This window comes from Manis pentadactyla, chromosome 1, assembly GCF_030020395.1.
Source record: "Manis pentadactyla isolate mManPen7 chromosome 1, mManPen7.hap1, whole genome shotgun sequence".
Lineage (NCBI taxonomy): Eukaryota > Metazoa > Chordata > Mammalia > Pholidota > Manidae > Manis > Manis pentadactyla.
In genome coordinates, this window is record NC_080019.1 from 43065961 (window position 1) to 43088188 (window position 22228).

General features: G+C 43.4%; 1 protein-coding gene across 5 annotated transcripts in view; it reads right to left on the reverse strand.

Annotated features, from left to right (window-relative positions):
* Nucleotides 1-21650, reverse strand: part of ZKSCAN7 (zinc finger with KRAB and SCAN domains 7) — a 36861-nt gene extending 15211 nt beyond the window's left edge. Inside the window, exons 1-6 of one of the 5 annotated variants that reach the window (XR_008995869.1) lie at nucleotides 21298-21647; nucleotides 19287-19829; nucleotides 15440-15608; nucleotides 13907-13998; nucleotides 13459-13585; nucleotides 492-596 (exon numbers count right to left, since the gene is read on the reverse strand). Coding sequence is in view for 4 of the 5 variants with exons in the window: in XM_036897135.2 (XP_036753030.2) it covers nucleotides 7409-8853; nucleotides 13459-13585; nucleotides 13907-13998; nucleotides 15440-15608; nucleotides 19287-19709 (2256 nt within the window). In the remaining variant the exon portion in view is untranslated. Of the gene's footprint in view, nucleotides 1-491; nucleotides 597-6053; nucleotides 8854-13458; nucleotides 13586-13906; nucleotides 13999-15439; nucleotides 15609-19286; nucleotides 19830-21297 lie in introns of those variants that run through there. The other 4 variants (XM_057497258.1, XM_057497254.1, XM_036897135.2 and 1 more) reach the window with 4 other exon arrangements.
* Nucleotides 21651-22228: the final 578 nt, after the last annotated feature.

Sequence of the window (22228 nt, forward strand, 5' to 3'; positions counted from 1 at the left end):
TGGGTGTAGGGGTGGTGACAAGAGCCTCTGCCACATATGCCCATCACCATCCCTCCTTCACCCGTTCAACCCTTTTGAGCTTCATATTGTCTGAACCCCATGACAGTATACTACTTGCAATCTTGGCAATTCTCAGAAGAGCCATCCAAGGGCCTAAATTCCCTAAGAGATTGACATAGTCCACTACTCAGATTTTCAAAATGTCAAAAGCTGAAAGGAACCCTCCAGCCTTATGTCAAACTAGAGATGGGAAAATCAGAACATAGAGGAGAGCTTGGACTCAAAGTCTTAAGTCTCCTGACATTCAAATGTGAGTTCTTCTGTATCACGATTACTTCCAGCGCATAACTCTACTCCTCAAGGTCCAGAGGCCCCCTCCCACTTCTCTTCTCCATAAATAATCTAGAAATGCTCCCTTTCAGCCGTGGTCCCCATATTCTCTAGCATGCAGGATTCCTATCCCCAGATTAATTTCACAATATAGGTCTCACCTGCCCAGGACAGACAGCCTTAGTCCAAAAGTTCTGCCCAGCATATATCCTGCCTAAAATCGTCCTTGGGTTTGGTGAGAAAGTTCCTAATGGGGTCTTGAGTCACTGTAAACAGACAGAAATGACTGAGTTCTCTGAGTGCTCAACTCCAAGAGGACAGTAAGGGCAGGGTCCCATCCTACACAACTGTGGGCAGTACAGATGATTTTTATTTTAACAATGAGGAAATGAAGCCCCCAGCTTGAAAGACTTTCCAAAGGTTATATGCTAGTGAGAGACAAGACTTCTGTGTCTGAAGGAAATCTTCATGCCATCACACCACAGTCACTCCTTTTCACCTATTCTGTTCGTATCTAAGTCTCCATATTCTCCTCTAACTGCAATATGCATTCCAACTGCAATCCAGCTTTCCAGTGAAAGTATGCAGAGGAGGGATGAGAGAGGAACTTTGCAGTCAAATGTCTTTAGAAAGAGAGGAAGAAATAAGACTTTAGAGGGGCGCTAGAACTATTTCTTAAAAAATTATTACCCACTTCTTAGGATTACTAGGGCACAAAACCTGTTTTGTTTTTCCCCTTTCAGATTCCCAGATTCTGCTTCTAACTCTCCAAGTTTATTCCATTTCTTCCCAGAATATAGCTCTGTCTTGTACACGGCTGTAACCCCAGGACAGAATACACCAGTAGGTAGGTAGTCAATAAGTATTTGTTGAATGAATAAAATAATCTTGGCAAGATTCTGCCCTCATCTCCAAGTCCGTTTCCTCACTGATGAGCTGGATTTAATATATCGGACAGGTGACTTGAGTCAAATACTCCGGGATTGTGGAATTCTTTGAGCCTGGGCCGGACCTCGACTGTTATGACCAGGGCTGCCCCCTGGTCGGGGGCGGGGATGACACGGTTCTGTTACTACTCTCAGGCCAGTCAGAGCAAGCAGCTCCGCCGAGTGGGAGACCCAAGACAAAGAGGCAGCGCCAAACGAGGACGGGGAGGGGGCCCCAACTACCCCCGTGGGCCGCCGCGCCCCCGTCTCCGTAGCAGGGAGTCGGGCAGTGGGCCTGGATCCCGGCCGGTGCCCCCCAGCCACTCGCAAAATTCGGCCCGAACCCCCACGCCAGGTTGCCGCAAACCCCCTCACCGACAGCGCCCGACCCGCATCTTGGAACGGAGCGGAGGAAGAACTACGTCACCGGCTCCCTAGTAACTCCGGCCTGGCCCTCCGGTCCTTCTAGGCAGCGGGAGGTTCGGGCATCTCTGTGCCCCTGAGGCCGGAGCTCTCCCTGCCGGCGCTAGGGCCCGCGGACTCCGGGGGCGCTCTGGTCCCGCCTCCCGCCCAGCTTTCGCCCTATCACTGGCTAGGAGGACGAAAGGGCTTGGAGAGTTCAGCCCATGAAAAGAGGGCTCAGAAGGGGTGGAGCCCGGAACACCCGTTGGAGCGGGAAGGGGAACCATTGCATTGGACAGCCAGTTTTCCTTCCCCTCCCCGAAGTCGCACCGCTAGCTCTGGCTGCTGAGCAGAAATCATCTTTCCGCGGATACCGCGCCTTTCAACCTCAAAGCCACCATCAGCTACCGTTTACAGCAGCATAAAAATATACATATTGGGTGTCTACTTTGTCACTGTTCTGGGCTCCTTAGATACAGCAATGGAGAAAATGAACTTGCTGCCCCATGAGCATTACTTTCAAGTCAGGCGAGACAATGATACATACGTGAGCGATTAGGGTATGTGGGGAACTGAGGCATTTGGGGATCCTAATGGATCATCTAAAGCAATGCCCTTGAATCAGGAGGGAGGGGGCACACATTCTGGACTTTAAAGGCCATAACGGCTTTGGATGTATCCCGAATAACTTGGAGGGTTTCGGGACTGAGGAGTGACATAACCTTTTAATTTTTTCCCTGGCATACGTACATATATCAAAGATTAGCTACCAGGAAAGGAACCAAGAAACTCGTTCCTGTAAATTGTCTTGCTCTCAGTCTTCATGCAACTAGACATAAACCTTGCGTGCAAGTTTCACACAGGGACATAACATTATAAAAATTTGCTCCAGCTGCTTTGTTGAGAATAGTTTGAAGGTGGGCAATAGCAGAAGCAGGGAGATTAGGAGGCCATTGCACTCTTCCAGATGAGACATGATGGTGGCTTGGTCTAGTTTAGAAGTGAGGTAATGAGAAATAGTTCTGCATATGAGAAATAGTTCTGCATATATTTTGAAACCATGCCCAGCATGATTTGCTAATTAATTGGTTGTTGGCTAAAGTTCAAAGTTATTGGTATGAGCAACCAGAATAGATTACCTTTTGGAAATAGAGTAAACTGAAAGAATAGTTTCAGGGGATATGGATTAACAGTTTTGTTTTGGATGTAAGTGAAAATTGCTAATTAGACATTCAAGAGGAAATGTCAAACAGGTGGTTAGGAGTACAGAGTTTGGTACTGAAGGCATCACCACCAGAGCTGTAAATCTGGGAGGTGTCACTATATAAGGTAGGATGGGATACTCCAGGGAATGTTTGTAGATAAAGAAGTTGTCTGAGATTGAGCTTTGAAGCTCTTTATCTATCAACAAATATGTATTGAATACTTAAAGTATACCTGGAGTTTTTCTATCTGTCAGATCAAGTAGGTGGCACAACTCTGCCATGTTCTACAGAGACTGAGGAACAGATTCAGAGAAATCATGACCTACACTTCACACCCTCCAGTGGATGCTAGAAGTCAGGAGCACAACTATTGCCACTAAACCAGGAAACTCTTAAGAATATTCATGTATATTAGGACAGTTATAATCAAGTTAAAGTCCTCTTTTTCACCTATTTTTTTAAACTGGGGGAGAGGTCATTAATTCTGATTCAAGCTGCTAACTCAGCATTTGGCCCCAGCAGTAATGATTACTCATTGATATTCTGAGAGCCCAATAGTTCTAAATTTTAGAGAGTTTTAAGAATCACTTGGATATACGTTAAAAGTGCAAATTTCAGGGGCTCCTATCCTTACTGCAATTTCCCACAAAGGCAGTTCAATCCAGATATGCCCTTGAGTTAAACTGATATTAAAACAATACCAAAATAATCCATTAACATTATGGGCTAACTTGTGTCCCCCACAAATTCATACTAAGTCCTAACCCCCAGTACCTCACAATGTAACTGTATTTAGAGATAGAGCCTTTAAAACGATTAAGGTTAAGTTTTAAAGGTTAATTAAGGTTAAATGAGGGTATTAGGATGGGTCCTAATCCGATATGAAAGGTACCTTTATAAAATGAAGAAATTAGGACCCAGACTAACACCAAAGAAAGACCATGAGAAGATAGAATAAAGTGCCCATTTACAAACCAAGGAAAAAGGCCTTAAAAGAAATCAACCTGCTGACACCTTGATCTCAAACTTTGAGCCTCTAGAGCTATGGGAAAATTGATCTCTAGTTTAAGCCACTCAGCCTGATGCTTTGTTATGCAGCCCCAGCAGACTAACATACCTGACTTTCTTGAGGAGCAACAAATTTGGTGGTGACCAACTCACAATCCCAAGGAAAAAGGGTGTTCCAGTACCAGGAGATGCAGAGCAGGTGGCATGTCGGGGAATGGCTTTGCAAACTTGGCATCAATTTTAGGCCCATGACTTTATAGTTTCTTGTTTGGGGCAGGGCAGCTGAAACACATCTTTACCTCTGTCTCTATACAAGCTGTTCAGAACTTACTGTAGCATATCGCTCTTGACAAATCAGAGCTCCCTGACAGACGTGCAACTTCTCATTCTTACAGACTGTTGGGAATTTTTCAGCTGTTCCTGATCCTACTTGTTCAAGTATCCCACATGTCCACTCTAAATGGAAACCTTAGGGAAGGCTAAAAGGTGAATTGTTGTCAAGTGACTCTCTATGGAAAGTCTTTTAAAGAATAACCACAACTATCTCATTGTTCTAGTGACCCTCACTAGGATGGCCATAGTAAATACACAGCTTAAACTGGAGAATACAGTTGTCAGTGGCTTAACTTTAGCACCATACCAGCTGCCATGACCACTTTCTCCATAAAAGGCCTCTGTAATAAATAGGCTGCACATATCTCAAACCCTAGAGGCACCAGTAGTGCGGTCCCTCAGTAAGAGCTTGATTGTCATTAATTTGTGAACATTGCTGAGGCTGACTGGCTTGCCATAGGGTGCTACAGGCATGGTGTAACTGCAGTTGTTCTGCACCCCCCTCCCATGGGGAGCAACATAACACTGCTGTCTCAGTAAAGGAATATAGCATTTTTCAACCTTCCAAAAATGGGAATCAAAGTATGTAATATAAACCCAGATGTATATAACCTGGGCTGGGCATGTAGACATGCCCCATGGTCCTGAACATCTAGCTGTGGTTACCATTCAGTTCGAGAGGAATACATATTATCTTGTTGATTTTAGTCCAATTATTTCATTGTACCCAAATCTTGAGTAACTACTGGCCCTGTGCATCTCTCAATTTTGGGGGTAAAAGCCTGTAAGCCATCTCTATAAAATGCCACCTGTACATTCATTCCTAGAAACTTTCAAGTCTATGGACTGGGCCACCTAAAGTGGAGATTTTTATTCAGCTGACAATTCCTGACCAAGCATAACTTGAGGAATACCCACAGATTAGAAGAGGCAGTTCACCATACATTTCTCTCCTACTGTGTTGTCATGTAAAGCATTCACATGCCTTAAAAGAGTATCTCTACCTCACCTTACTTGGCACACACCGGGGTGCATAAATTAGTGAGAAGACTGTTGTGGTTCAGTGAAGATTAAGTCCGTATTCTATACTAGGTCAAACACTTGGACCATTAGGAACCTGAAGCCAGGTGACATCCCAACACCTTCCAGCTAGCCCCATCAGGAAAGAACATATTCCAACATTAGGGGCAGGGGATTTATTTTCTACAGAGTAAACCCACTCTGTGGGTATTCACCAATTGTCCCTAGCTCCTAGAGGTTTCCAGGAATGTGTCCTTGGTATCACCCCAGGTCAGTGCCTTACCAGAAATGTCTCCCAACATAGGACAGTACTCAGTAACTTGTCAGTACCTACAATCTCTTGACCTTTCCTACTGGATTTAAAAGCTGAATGACCAGGGTTAGAGATACACATAGCTGTGGAGTATTTTCCTTCTGTGTATAAGAGTTAAGAGGGCAAGTGCCCACCTCCTAGCACCTTTACCATATTTGATCACTTGAATTATCTACTGGGTATAAATACTAATTTTTAAAATAAATCAGAAGTTCTTTATGCCATTAATTGACAGTCCAGTAAAAGTTTCCAGATATATATTACTAAAAAAGTAAAGAGAGGTTAAAAACCTAAAGTGCAACCACTAAAGAAATAAAAATGTTGTTAGATATGTCACTCCCAATTCCTTCCCTCCCAAAAATATCAGGCTGAGTTATTTCTGGCCTTCAAAGAATAATTCCCACATTATGTAACTCTTCATAGAAGTAGAAGAGAAATAAACATTCCAAATACATTTTGAGAAGCCAGTAAAACCTTAGTAAAGTCAATCTAGTTCTACACATGACAAATAAAAACCACCACGAACAAATGGATTTTATTCCAGGAATGCAAAGGAATTTCAATTATTAGGAACCTTCTGAAAAAAAATGAAGTACAAAAAGAATAAATGATATGACCCATAAAATCACACTAATAATTTTTTTTTTAAAACTTGGCAAAACTTAGCTATCATACTAATAAATACAACAATAATGGCTATAGCGTGTACTAAGTGCCAAGCACTGTTTAAAGCACCTTGTACTCAGGAACTGATTTTATCCTCAACCCTATCAGGTAGCTCGATTTTATAGATGGAAGAACTAAGACATGAGGAAGCTAAGTGACTTGGCCAAGAACACAAACCTAAGAAGAGTGGTGGAGACAGGATTTGAACCTACTGTGCTACACACAAACTCTGGGTTCTTTATTGTACCATAATGCTTTGCTTCTTCTAAATAGGAATACAAGGAAACTTCCTAAACATGATATTTATAAAAAACGTACAACGAAGTAACAGTAGTGAGACTTCTAGAAGTACACATAGAAGATATTAATGAGGCCTTTTTGTGATATTCTGTAAGATTCCACTTTCATTTTTAGAAGCTTCTAGTCTGGTTGGCAGCATGGGGGATATAATGCCCAATTTAAGGATAGTTCAGTTGGAAAGCTGACTTAAAATATATTATTTATTAAACAAGTATATGAAAATTATTATCCATGTGCTAAAAAAATAGCTATCACACCTACCCTCAAAAAGCCTACAATAGTTTACACATATGCATTGAGAAAAACTTACAAGGCAATTCAACAATTGCATATTGTAACAACAACTAAGGTCAAATGAATAGAAGCTGAAGAGGAATGAAGAGGCATTTGAAGAAGAAAATCTTTCAGGGATGAGGAGGATCTGGAAGGCTCTAAGGTACATAGATTTAGCAAATGGGAAGAAAAGGTCACCTAGGTAGGGAAAACAAGTGCAGAGGATCTGGATTAGAATCGAATTAAGAAGTATACAAGAAGGGCCATATCCAAGAGAAAGGAAAAAATTAGTCTTGGAAAATAACGTTCTGTAAATGCTAAAATAGATTAGTGGGAAATGAAAAGGAAAACACAATCTGTCCTTGAAAAGAGTCTGATTATGGTTTGAATAAAAATGAAACCGGTTTTTAAACAAATGAAAGAAAAAAGGACATCCATCAAATACATGAATGTGTAGTCCTTATATCCCTAAAGGTGGGGAAGGACTGTATTGACTCCCTCTCCCCAACCTTTGAGCCAGCAATAAAGGACATGGCCTACTTTGATTAGTGGTTCCAGGAGATTAAGATGACTATCCTTCTTATAATGAAAACTTAACTCAAATTCCATCCTCTATCTTGGAGAATCAGGCCTTAAGAAACTGATGGAGCCACACCTGAGTGCTTATCACCAGTGTGAGTTCGCTGGTGGTGATTGAAAGTGGAACGCTGGCTGAAGGCTTTCCCACACTCAATACATTCATAGGGTTTCTCTCCAGTGTGAACTCTCTGGTGCACAATAAGTTGTGAGCTGTCACTAAAGGCTTTCCCACAATCATTGCATTTGTACGGTTTCTCCCCAGTATGGGTTCTCTGATGCACCATAAGACTGGAACTATAACTAAAGACCTTCCCACACTTATTACATTCATAAGGTTTCTCACCAGTGTGAATTCTCTGGTGTATAATGAGGTGTGAGTTTTGATTGAAGGATTTTCCACACTCATTGCATTTATAAGGCTTTTCACCTGTGTGAAGTCTCTGATGTCGAATAAGACATTTACTCAAACTGAATGCCTTACCACACTCATTACATTCAAAAGGTTTTTCTCCGGTATGAATTCGTTCGTGGTCTATAAGCTGAGAGTTCTGGTTGAAAGCTTTCCCACACTCACTACATTTGTATGGTTTGTCCCCAGTGTGGAGGCTTTGATGTCGAATGAGACATTTACTCCGACTGAAGGCCTTGCCACATTTGTTACACTCATAAGGCTTCTCCCCAGTGTGGATTCTCTGATGGTCAATAAGATTTCGATTAGAACAGAAAGCTTTCCCACATGCATTACAGTTGTAGGGTTTCTCACCACTGTGAAGTACCTTATGTCGGACAAGACTTTTACTCCGAATGAAGGCCTCCCCACACTTGTCACACTCATAAGGTCTTTCCCCAGTATGGGTTCTCTGGTGGTCAATGAGTTGTGAACTCTGAGTGAAGGCTTTTGCACATTCATTACATTTATATGGTTTCTCCCCATTGTGGAGCCTCTGGTGCTGAATGACATGGGAGCTGTGCCGATAGGTCTTCCCACACACACTGCATTCATAGGGCTTTTCCCCTGTGTGAATTCTGAGATGAACTATGAGCTGAGAGGTCTGCCTGAAGGTCTTACCACACTCATTACACTCATATGGTTTCTCTCCAGTGTGGATTCTCTGATGGCCAATGAGGTGTGAACTCCGACTGAAACCTTTGCCACATTCACCACACCTATAGAATTTCTGTCCCTTTAGAACTCCTTGATGTTCAGTGGGAATGGAGGATAGATTTGAAAGCTCAAGTTCCTTATATTCATCACATCCATCTTTACTGAATTTATTTTTATCCTCATGTATTTCCAAAAAACCACATTTTAGTCTGCTCCCCTGCTCATCTGACTGTGCTTCTAGCTTCTCTAAAGCATCTTCACAGGCATTTTTAGCCTCTAGTCCCCCAGGAACCACCCCATGGAGGCATCCTGATATCCTGTCAAATGACTCTGATACTTCAGAAATTTCTTCCTTCGGAGACAACTCTGAACTCTCCATTCTAGATTCAATTGCTGCCAAAAGAAAGAAAACTTATTCATTTCTTGTCCCACTGAGGGAACAGATTAATCAGGAGCCTAGGTACCTGGAAAAAACTTCACATTATGGGTAAAGAATGAGGTGAAATACTGAGAACGGGAGAGAAAATGAGAAAAAAAGTTTTCATGGACAGAAAGATGAAAAGGGAGAAGATGGTTGGTGGAGGGTGGAAGAAGGGCTATCAAGACAGACAAATGTAGTACAAATAAGAAGGGCAACTGGAAGACAAGATACCAGATTGTGATGGTGTTATAGAAGTCACATGCTATATCTCCTTAGTAAAATGATAAACTATAAAGTCTGTCTTTTCCAACTATGATATTGTATGGTTCCACATTTCTAAGCAAAGACATTGCGGAAAGAGAAGCATGGCAAACATCTCAAGTGATAAATGAATGATATGTTTGTACAAACATGGGAGTGATGGATAGGTAGTTTACATTATGAGGGTGTGATTAGGAAATGTATATACTAAGAGGGAGGATTCTGCTGTGACAGCACAGTGATAAGATCTGGAGAAGGCAGCAATTCAGAAATGCTGGGGAAAAGTATTGACAAGACAGACCTCTAGTCCCAAGTAGCGATCCCTTAGTTCCTGGAGCCCTGGACTGGCAGGAGCCAATATTGCTCGCGTATAAAAATTCAGAAGGGCATCAGTAATTTAAAATATAAATCAAAATACGTCTTTGGTATCTTGATAATCTGAAATCACAAGGGAACTGATCAGTTGATTATTTGCCTTTGAATTCTGGAATCATTGAATACAAAAGCTGGGAGAAGGCAGAGCAATCATGGTCCTAGTTGGACACAAATATCTTGGTTCCTTTCAATCACATCTTAACCAGGGCCACAAATCATCATGCCACTTTAAGATGTGGAAGCTACAGATGTGTGAATCCCTGACTCCAAGCCCACCCTCTCCAGAGATGGCTATTGTGCTAGGTTTCTCATAGAACTTGCCAAGCAAACATCCCATACAAGGAAGCTGTCCCACCCCAGTCTTTGCTCAGAGGGAAGCTGAGACAAACATGCTTTATGCCAATGAACCAGGCTCATCCCATGATGGACCACAGGTGACTGGACAAGGGCCAGGCGCTAGACCCTAGGATAGCTTATCTGTAAACATCAGCCTCTTCTGTGGCAAGGGCCAAAGTTTTGCCCAAACAGAAATGATATTTAATGGCTGAACCATGCTTGTGGTAAATTCTGAATTCTGAACTGGAAGTAGAGCAAAATCAAGGAAACTACAATGTAAGTAAGAGTTCTAAGCAGAAATGATGCATGGAGAGAAGGCAAGCCACTAGAAGCCACAGCAAGCAGTAACTACTAGGGAACAGATAGTCTATTCAAGAAGGAGACGTGAGAGAACAAAAGACACAGAATGAAGAGAGTGGGTAGCAGGCAGAGGACAAAACAGGTATTCAGGAAGCAGCTGTGTTCCAGTCTAGTAGAACCCTAGCATAAAAATTCATTTACTTTTGGTGCTCAAGCTCCCAGGCACCCAATGCTCCACACAGCTTTGTTGACCCAAGGGTAGCTTAGCTGGTGGGTTTGTTCAGGGTGTCCATTCCTCTACCCTTAGCATAAGTAACACAGCTCATTATTTACAAGAACATGAGGGCTCTCTATCCTTGCAACTACAAACTGGAACTAAACGACCCAAGGCCATTCAGTGATGAAGTCAAGCCAGTGTCAATAACTGATAAAGCTGGATGATGGGATCAGAGAGGTTCATTACACTATTCTCTGTACTTTGTCTGTGTTTGCAATTGTTCACAATAAAAAGTTTAAAGAGAAAAATAACATAGCAAACAGAATATAAAGAATACAGACTCACTTTCCAAAATATAGAAGAGGAGGGAATACTTCCATACTCAATCTATGAAGTCAGCATCACTCTAATACCAAAACCAGGCAAAAACACCATAAAAAAAGAAAATTACAGACCAATATCCCTGATGAACATAGATGCAAAAGTACTCAACAAAATATTAGCAAACCTAATTCAGAAATACAACAAGAAGATCAGACAAATGATCAAGTGGGATTCATCCCAGGGATGCAAGGATGGTACAATATTCGAAAATACATCAACATCATTCACTCTATCATAAAAAGGACAAAAGCCACATGATCATCTCCATAGATGCCAAAAAAGCATTTTACAAAATTCAACACCCATTCATGATAAAAACTCTCCACAAAATGGGTATAGAGGGCAAGTACCTCAACACAATAAAGGCCATATATGACAACCCCACAGTCAACATCATACTTAACAGTGAAAAGCTAAAAGCTTTTCCTCTAAGATTGGAAAGAAGACAAGGATGCCCACTCTCCCCACTTTCATTCAACATCATACTGGAGGTCCTAGCCACAGCAATCAGACAACACAAAGAAATAAAACGGCATCCAGATTGGTAAGAAAGAAGTCAAACTGTCATTGTCTATGGATGACATGATATTGTACATGATATTATACATAAAAAAAATCTAAAGAATCCACTCCAAAACTACTAGAACTAATATCCGAATTCAGCAAAAAGGCAGGATACAAATTAATACACAGAAATCTGTTGCATTCCAATACACTAATGATGAACTAATAGAGTAATCAGGAAAACAATTCCATTCACAATTGCATCAAAAGGAATAAAATACCTAGGAATAAATCTAACCAAGGAATTGAAATACCTATACCCTGAGAGCTACAAGACTCTCATGAGAGAAATTAAAGAGGACATCAATAATGGAAATTCATCCCATGCTCTTGGGTAAGAAGAATTAATATTGTCAAAATGGCCATCCTGCCTAAAGCAATCTACAGATTCAATGCAATTCCTATCAAAATACCGACAGCATTCTTCAATGAACTGGAACAAATAGTTCTAAAACTCATATAGAACCACAAAAGACCCCGAATAGCCAAAGCAATCCTGAGAAGGAAGAATAAAATAGGGGGGATCTTGCTTCCCAACTTCAAGCTCTACTACAAAGCCACAGTAATCAAGACAATTTAGTACTGGCACAAAAACAGACCCATAGACCAATGGAACAGAATAGAGAGTCCAGATATTAACCCAAGCATAAATGGTCAATTAGTATATGATAAAGGAGTCATGGATATACAATGGGGAAATGACAGCTTCTTCAACAGCTGGTGTTGGTAAAACTGGACAGCTACATGCAAGAGAATGAAACTATGGAACTGGATTTCTGTCTAACTCCATACACAAAAGTAAAATTGAAATGGATCAAAGACCTGAATGTAAGTCATGAAACCATAAAACTCTTAGAATAAAACAGGCAAAACTCTCTTAAATATAAACATGAGCAACCTTTTCATCAGCATATCTCCCTGGGCAAGGGAAACAAAAGCAAAAATGAACAAGTGGGAGAATAACAAACTAAAAAGCTTCTGTACAGCAAAGGACAGCACCAATAGAACAAAAAGGCTTCCTACAGTATGGGAGAATATATTCATAAATGACATATCCGATAAAGGCTTGACATCCAAAATATATAAAGAGCTCACATGCCTCAACAACCAAAAAGCTAATAATCTGATTAAAAAATGGGCAGAGGAGCTGAACAGACACTTCTCCAAAGAAGAAATTCAGATGGCCAACAGGCACATGAAAAGATGATCCACATCACTAATTATCAGATAAATGCATATTAAAACCACAATGAGGTATCACCTCACACCAGTCAGGATGGGCAACATCCAAAAGACAAACAACAACAGATGTTGGTGAGGATATAGAGAAAGGGGAACCCTCCTACACTGCTGGTGGAAATGTAAATTATTTCAACCACCGTGGAAAGCAGTATGGAAGTTCCTCAAAAAATTAAAAATAGAAATACCATTTACCCAAGAATTTCACTCCTAGGAATTTACCCTAAGAATGCAGGGTCTCAGATTCAAAAAGACATATACACCCCTGTGTTTATTGCAGCACTATTTACAATAGCCAAGAAATGGAAGCAACCTAAATGTCCATTAGTAGATGAATGGATAAAAAAGATGTGGTACATACACACAATGGAATGTTATTTAGCCATAAGAAGAAAACAAATCCTACCATTTGTAACAACATGGATGGAGCTAGAGGGTATTATGCTCAATGAAATAAGCCAGGCGGAGAAAGACAAGTATCTAATGATTTCACTCATTTGTGGAGTATAACAACAAAGCAAAACTGAAGGAACAAAATAGCAGCAGACTCACAGAACCCAAGAATGGACTAACAGTTTCCAAAGGGAAAGGGACTGGGGAGGACGGGTGGGAAGGGAGGGACAAGGGGTGAAAAGGGGCATTATGATTAGCACACATCAAATGTAGGGGTGGGCACCACAGGGAAGGCAGTATAACACCAAGGAGACAAGTAGTGATTCTATAGCATCTTACTACGCTGATGGACAGTGACTGTAATGGAGTATGTGGTGGGGACTTGATAATGGGGGAAATCTAGTAAGCACAATGTTGCTCATGTGATTGTGTATTAATGATACCATAAAATTAAAAAAAAAAAAAAAAAGAATGCAGGCTCTAAGTCACCAGAGAAGAGAACCATTACCCAATGAGGCCATGCTGTGGTAATTTTGCAGCATGATGTTCTGGCACCGGGCTCTCTGACTGTACGCCAGACGTTTCCACCTCTTCTGAGTATAGTCCACAGGCAGGAACTCGTGTGCTGCAGACCCCTGGAATGACAAGCTTCTATTGCTCACAGACATTCCCAGCCTGAAGGGAAGAGCCATCGGGGATGCAGAGAGCATGGGGCAGGGCCCTGGTGAGCAAAAGGCTGGGGAAAGGGAAGAAGCTAGGGCGACATAACTAGAGGACAAATGCAGGGCTAGACAGAGTCCATGAACTCAGCAGGCAGGACCCAGTTTCAGGGCAAACAGTTAGGCAGGGAAGCCACAGGAACAGTCTCAGGGTGGGCCCAAGCCCTGGAGATGAGCTCTGCTATTCCTGGGCCACAGACTTGGGAATTCAGAAAAGTCAAAAAGAACCAAGCTCACCTGGGGCCTGACCATGGGAAGCACAGTTGCTGCTGCTTGGTCTCCTAAGTTCCCAGGCTGAGGAGGGGCAGGAACTGGGGAAGTACGCTGAGCTGAGGGAGGAAAGAAAGCTGTGAGTAGGACAAGACTTGCCTTGGAGCCCAGAACATCTGTATACCAGCAAGTGGATTCAAGGGAACCCAGGCAGCTCCACAAATACTGACTGTCATGCCTCCTCCACAGAGGTGCTGTCCTGTGTGTGCTGTGAGCTTGGCCTGGAGGACCCAGTGGAAGGCCCCTGCTCACACTGAGAGCTGGCTGACCCTCCCAGCCCTCAGGTTCTTCAGCCTCTCTGAAGGAAACTATACTCCTGAGCACTTTCTCAACCCCATGGCTGCCCTAGTACCAGCCTAGCCTAATTTTTCTCTTGGACCTCTGGCCCCCCATACCCTGGTTTCTCTGCCTTCTACAACACCCTCACATTATGCACTCTAGGCACTCAGGCCTCAGACTTCCCTTTTCTCTGTTAAGAGATCTTACCAACTCTCATTGCTCTAATGCCACTCTCAAGTTCTCATTCTCTTCTATGTTCCTATCACAAACTTACCGTTGCATATTGGACATTTCATTTGTGTATCCCACAACGTCTTAAGTTCGGGGTCTAAGAGACATGTTCTTCCCATCTTCTCTTGACTTCCCAAGTTCTGTCAATGATTCTAGACATTGGGAAAATCTTCTAATTCCCTGTCCTTTCTGTTTTCCTATGGATTCTCCTTCAGTATCACATCTATAACTTTTCATTCCATTCAACCCCACTCAAGTAATAACTATCTCACATCCATTCTCCTACATTAGCCTCCCACTCAAGCTCCTGGCCAGTGGTCTCCCCATTCAATCCACAGTGCTGTCACAAGCCAGAGTTATTCTTCCAAAATACTTTCTCTAACTCATCACCCTCTGCCCATCAGTCTTCCTCACCTCAATCCTTTGCCCTGCACAGGCAGTCCTCCGGGACCCCATCTCAACTTGATCCAAGGAACCCCTACTTAAAATCTTTTGTTTATATCCTGTTCTGGTGCCTACCACTTTTCTCTCCTCTTTAATTTCTCCCCAGCTTTCCCACTGCTACTTCTTCCATGAAGCATCCCCTATCTACTCCAGCCCATAGTGATTTTGCTCAGTTTATATGGTCCACATTGTTCATGTGTGAGGACATTGAATGCCTGTGGACAGATACCACCCCTACGTATCTTACAAGGGTGCCTCTTCTTGCATGCATGACTAACTCTCTGCCAACTGGATGCTCTTTGAAAGCAGTAATGATGTACCTTATTTCTGTGGTTCCCAACAGTGCCTTTCACGTGACCTGTGCTTGAGAATAACTTGCTAAATACATGAATGGAGAAAAAGCAAAAGGAACAAAGACACTAGGGAAGGAAGACACAGGGCAAGGCAATGAGGGATTCCAATAGGGTGGACATGGTAAGATGAATGAAAGGAGACTTAGAGGTGAGAAGGGAGTTGTGACTTGAGGCTGGGGGGAGGGGTGAGTACCAGGGTGCCCATGGGGGAAGTGGTGTGGCCCTGCATGGTGAGGAGGGTCCAGGTGGACTCCAAGAGCTGAATCCTCACTGAGGGGTGAAGTAGGAGGAGATTCCTCTATTGCACCCAGGGCTGTTGTCTCCTCCAAATGCATTTCTGGTTCCTGGGCTGGAACTGAAACCTAGAGATGAGAAATTACAATGTATTCAAAAGAGCACCTTGAAGGTAAGGAAACCAAAAACTCTAAGGAGCACTCTCCAGAAAAAAGCAAGGGACAAAACAGCCAGTGTCCTTCCAGCCCCACCAGTACAACCTACTAGGGAAAAAACTGTCAAAGCAGGATCTACAGCTTACAATCCTAGTTGCCATTTGTTGAGAGTTTGAAGACCCTCCTGGTAAGAGCTTGAGGCCCAGATTATACAGTCATTTCCACTTTGCCAGTTCTTCAGACTCAAAATTTGCTTATGAAGAACCATCTAGAAGCAGGAGCCAGGAAAGCAATTCAGTATATTCCCTATGACCTTAGCCTACAGAAGAAACCGACTGGTACCAAGTACTTGGTACAGAAGTACCAAGGAAATAAAAAATGATAGGTGTGTGTACCTTTGCATGCACAAACAATACTTCTGAGGCTGACAGCTAAAGCAATTCCCAGAACAGCAGCTGATGAACCTTAACAGAGATTTTCCAATTTCTCTTAGCAAAAGGGTTTCCTCTTTAGAGAAGCAATCTCTGACCTCACTGACAAAGCAAGGACAGTCACTTTCTCTTGAATTATCTGATTATATTTCTATATAGCATGTACTAATTTTTGTCTTATTTAAACCTTCATTGTCTATTCCTCCCTTAATAAAATATGTGCTTTTTGAGGGCAAGAATCACTAGTTCCTAGAACAATGCTTGGCCCAATGTTGGTGTTCAATTAGTATTTGCTGACTTCCTCTCTATATTTGCTGTTTTAAAGATTATCGGCAAACTCAGTTTTTAATATGTACTATCCCTCCCCAATAATTTAGATAAAAGAGTCAAAGAGAATCAGATAATACCAATCTTTAGAGACCTTGAGAATACCTCAAAGTATAGACCTTTTATTTCTAACCCTTGCTTGTTGTCATCAAAATAACTCCTCAAACTCACAGTTACTATCTTTACCAGCATTTAGAGCAGAAAACTTCAAAGATAAATCACCTACTCACTCACTCTGGCATGTACACAGTAGAGCAAAAGGTGAAAATAACTTCTTCAATGAACCATGATGGATCTGCCCTACTGGGTTACATCTGCTGAGATGTGGGGGAATCTCCCCTTTAGTGGATGTCTCTCTAGCATAGTGGGCAGGACTAAGAGGCTCCCCAGGGTCTGTGGTTCCCAGGTTCTCCACTGGCTGGTTCTTATAAGAGTTACAGCTCTTAAATACAGCAGCTGTGCGTAGTGGCAGAAGATAGGTAACCGTACTGTGACAATACAATCTTATAATTCACCAACAAATCCTGGCACATTTCCTGCTCATTATCAAGGACTCAGACTCATAAGTTTCCTTTCTTCTCAGGCATGAGAACCCCATTCCATGTTTCATTCTAAGATGGCATTCTACAGCGAGGTACTAGGGAAAAGCTAGTGGCTTAAGAGTCCACAGATCTGGAAAATTCTGATTCTTCCACCTGGTGTTAATCAGCAATTACCACACTTTGGCTAAATCTCATGAACAAAGAGAAAACTCACCGTCATCTTAGATGAGTCAATTAAACTCTCTGTACTCGTAATCACTTGTCAAATGGAGGTAATGATTACTATTTGCCTATTTTGTAAGCCTAGCAGAAGCTGAAATAAGGTACGGAACATAAAAGCATTTTTTAAGTTGCATGGTTCTGCAGCCCAACAGGGATCACTCTACAACCCCCTCCATCCCCAGTGTGCACACACGCGCACACTCACTCCTGCCAGGCAGAATGACTCTGATCTGCCCTGATACTCCTTCATCTACTCCTGGCAAACTGCCATGAAAAAGCCTGTTTATTCATTTAGCCATAAATACATTTTCTGAGCCCTCACGAGGAAAGACAGTCCTGTTCTAACGTCTTCTTGTCAGAAAACTTAAGCTTAATGGCAAAGTAAGAATGGAGTCCAAAGACCCTCCTTATAGGCTGGAGCCATCATGTTCAGTTACCCTGTCAACTGTTAGTCACTCTCCTGGGTCTGTAACTCAGTCATCTTTTCTGAGGCTCCCTGGATAAAAGATTGAGTTTAATGGAGGGAGAGCTCCTTTCTGCTTAAGCCAAAGGAGGTTAGAAAAAGGAAATTTTCCTTCCACTGTCCCCACTAAATGGCACTTTAAACACTTCTTCAGCCACTTATCTTTGCCCATGGCTGGGCCTAGTTGCTTTCTAGAACATGACAATGGTTGTTTTATTCCTGTGTTTACTTGTTTACACAAGGAAATATTAGTTGAAATGGATGCAATAATGCCAAATGGGCAGTGGCTAGTACTCCTGGAACAGCCCCAGGACTCCAAACAACTGAAACTGAATCCCAAGGCACAAATAAGCAATCATTTTTTTTAAAGTATTGAATAAAAGTATATGCTGGGTACTCAGGAAATTTCATATACTGGTTTTCCATAGCAGAGCAAAAGGAGAAAGTAACTTCTACTTCAATAAACCATGCTGGATCTGCCCCACTGGGTTTCATCTGCTGAAATGTGAGGGGACTCTCTTGTCTAGTACATATCTCCTCAGTGTAGTGCGCAGGACTGGCAAAGCACAAAGGAGTGAAAGAACGGGACTCTAACCCACCCCACTCAGTTACAGGGGGCAATTTGACACTCAGGAGGGACTAACTTATCCATGCTGAGATCATCTTTCAATGTGTAAGTTTAGGATGGATTAGGTGTTGCTGTGAAGGTATTTTGTATATATTAAAATCCATCATTAGTTTAAGTAAAGGATTATTTGAAATAATCTGGATGGCTCTGATTCGATCAGTTGCAAGGCCTTAAAAACCAGAGCTGAAGGTTCCAAGAAGAAAAATTCTGCCTGTGGACAGCAGCTTCAGTCTGTGCCTGAGATTTCCAACCTGCCCTACAGATTGCAGATGTGCCTTGCCAGCTCCCACAATCACATAATGCACTTTCTAGCCATAATGTAAATGTACATATTTATACATACTGGTTTTGTTTCTCTGGCTGAACCCTACTACACATGGTTACTGAGCTAGTTAGTTCTATGGCCTTAAAGACAGATTTCCTATTGTTACTGAACTGCTGGTTCCCCAACTTCTCCTCTGATTTGAGTTACCTTGGATTTAAACTTGACAGAGCTCCAGGAAATAGGAAAAATAAAAATAAGAAGTAAAGAGGCAAAAGATCCCAGCTGGTCTTAGAAAGCTAGGAAAGGAACAAATGACTCTGAAGCCCAGAAATGTCACCTCTCATAAAGAAACTAAAAGGCAGGAAGAGAGAGAACTGACTATGAGTAGTCTAAGGAAGTGCTTAAAAAGAACTTCTCAAAAAACCCATGTTATCAGTATATCCAAAGATCAACCTCTCCTAAAGACACTGCTCCATTCTAACCAGAGTACAAATCTTCTGCCTGCCAGGAGTCCTATGTACAACCCAAGCACTACTGGCTCTCCAGGCTGAAGCTAGGCTCATGACAGTATTTCAAAATGATTCACAGAGCCTGGCTGGGATTTGCCTCTTTATCTACCTTGGAACACAAAATCATTCCCTTTTATCCATGGAACTAGCTCAGGAATCTTACAGGCAAACCAGCCTGGATTAGGGAATGGAGAATGCCTACTGCCAGGCTAACCCAAGCACTACAGACTGGTTCTAGATGCCACTCCAGGCTCAACTGCTCACCTCTGCTGGTCCACCGAAGTGTCTCTGGAAATCCTCCACCACAGCCACAGCCTCCTCACCGCTCTCAGGGTGATGCAGCTGCACCCAGGTCCGAATCTCCCTGGGCAGGATGCTCAGGAACTGTTCCAGAACTAGCAGCTCCAGGATCTGCTCCTTGGTGTGCACCTCTGGCATCAGCCACCAGCGGCAGAGCTCCCGGAGACGGCTCAGTGCCTCCTGCGGCCCAGACATCTCATGGTAACATAACTGCCTGAAGTGCAGCCGGAAAATTTCACAGACAGGAGGGTGGTTCTTTTGGAGGCTGCAGCCCTGCCCCCAGATCTGGCTCTCTGGCTCCTGCTTCACGGTTGGAAGGCCCTCCTGCTTCTGGAGAACAGCACCCCTAGGGATGAGTCCTAAAGTTCCCCTGCCATGGGTGGCCATCGTGATCCCTAAAAGCAGCCTGTTGCAGCTGCAAATCTGTCTGATTAAAATGATGGTCTGTAATTCAGATCTCAGGAGACCTTTTTCAGAGTTGGGGGTGTGGAGTGATGGAAGGGTCACCTATAAAAACATGGAGAGAGGAATCAGAGTCCCCGGAGTGTTCAGCCACTGGCTGAATGGATAAAAAAACGCAACATTCCAGGAAAAAAGACTACAACCAGAGCAGCCTCTCTTAAGTGTCTCACTTAGTGACTCTCTTCTTAAACCTTCAGTGGCTCCCATCACCTACAGGATAAACCTGAATGTCTATGCTTAGTACTGATAGCTCTTTACATCCTGGGCTTAGGCCTCTGTTCTAGCCACACACTCTACCACTCTCCCCAGGCATCCAGGCTTAGAAAGACAGCAATGATCTCCAAATGTGGGATACATAAAAAAATACTTGTTATAAGTAGTTATTTAACTCCTACTTAGTATATGTTCTTTAACATGCATTGAAATTTGTAAAATAGTACATGTCTTAAATTGATAAGTAAACCTATGTTGGAAGTGCATGCTCAAAACTCTTGCACTTCTATCATGACAGACATGCACAAGAAGATAAGTTTGGGACTAAAGCCCTAAATACAAAGCTAGAAGCCACATATACTCTTTCCCTATTTGGAGTTTTCTTACTCCTTTCAACTTTTGACAAACTCCTATTCATCTGTCAAGACATAGAACACATACCACTTTCTCTTGAAGGCTCTCCTGATTGCCCCATGCAGGAAGAGAGCTAGTAGCCTCTCTCTGTACCTCTCACTGTAACAGTGTTATTCACAGTTTATGCACAACTCGCCACTTACACCCACCAACTGCTGGAAGGCTACCAAAAGAAAGAAACCTAATGGAGTCAGAAAATGCCAGACCTTTTTCTACTCAATCCACCTGCCTTAGAAAGCCTTCCTGCTTTCTCCAGCCTTAAGTGTGGTTACTGCCTCAGCAAGCCTACAGTACCGTTTTCCTTTAAACCTCTGCCAGAGTACTTCTCACATTGTGTTTGTGGTTTACACAGCTCTCTCTCCTTTTCTGGGATGACAGCAGGTCTGGTTCCTTTACATCTTTATACACGTGTGTGTACACAGCACACAGAAGAATACTGGTAAACGAATATGGTTCATTTAGCTGATAGTGAAATGGGGAACTTCTATCCAGTTTACATATTGTAGAACTGTTTGAAAATCAGCATCTTAGCGGTAACTAGGACATCTGTGCTATGCTTCCAATTCATCATGCATCTTAGCTTACCCTCAGTAAGCTACTTCTCTCTAGGCCTCAATTTCATTATAAAGACAAAGATGGACTTAAAATTAACCTGTACATTCTGCTGAGATCCCTCACCTGTAGAAAGTTCTGGTCACTTTCCAATTTTTCATACTGCTCTCAACAGCTTACCAAATCTGGATTTTTGTCTCCAGGTCACACCCCACGTTTGAAATTCTGAGACTGTGCGACCCACTTCCGATGTTTCGTACTGTCTCTCAGTGCAAGACTGGGAAAACATCTACCTACATTTCGCGTTAAACCGGGCCTCTACGGCGCCGCTCACCTGGCCACATCTGCCCTGTTCATCGCTGTACCCGCAGGTGCGCGGCTCCGTGCGAGGATCGACTAATCGGCGAAAAGGTACAAAGGCGGCTCTGTACCTGGAAGCTTCGGGACATTACAGGGAAGGCACCGCCGGCCGCGGGGACGAAGCGTGGGCCCAGCCGGCGTCACCAACGCCGCGGACGGCCACAGCTCCAGCCTAGCGATCCCGGGCCCGGCAACGCCTCCATCCCCGCCGCGAGTCCGCTCACCAGGGCCAGGCGCCTGCCACCCTTCCACAACCAGACACCGCCGCTGCCGGCAGAAGCAAACACAATGGCTGTGCCGGAACAAGAAAGGCCCCACTTCCGTCCCTCCGTCATCATTTCCGGTCCTCCAGGATCCCGGAAGTACCGGTTGCGTAGGTGGGCGCGCACCTCCTAGTTCACCGGTGGAAGAATGAGTCCGTGGAGCAATGTGAACCGACTTCTCTGCACGCTGGAGGGCTGGCTGCGCTCGGAGCGCAGACTACGCTGTAGCTCCCTGGCGAAGACGGGCCATCTGTTAGGAGAACGAAGGCGGGGCTCAACTGAGGCTCCAGGCTGCGTATACACCCCTCTCAGAGCTTAGAAAGTCCGGTCTGCCCCCGTCCACAGTTGGCGTTGGATATTGACCGTCCCTCGTGACTCAGTTGGGGAGACAGGCCAAGAGCGGCGGGGACCTGCCAGGGATCCCAGCGCATCCGTGATGGCGTTTGATAGGAATGCAGTGCCTCTACCTCCGCACTTAGTACCGTCCTGGTTCTCCGTGCTTCCTTCCTTCGGTTCCTTCTCCATGGTTCTACCACAGTGGTCTTGGGAGAGTGGGGTATTATACCTCCTGTACTCTGTTCTGGCTAAATCCCCGCCCAGAACCTGCCATCCTGACCACCAGCCTTCTTACTGGACCTTCCT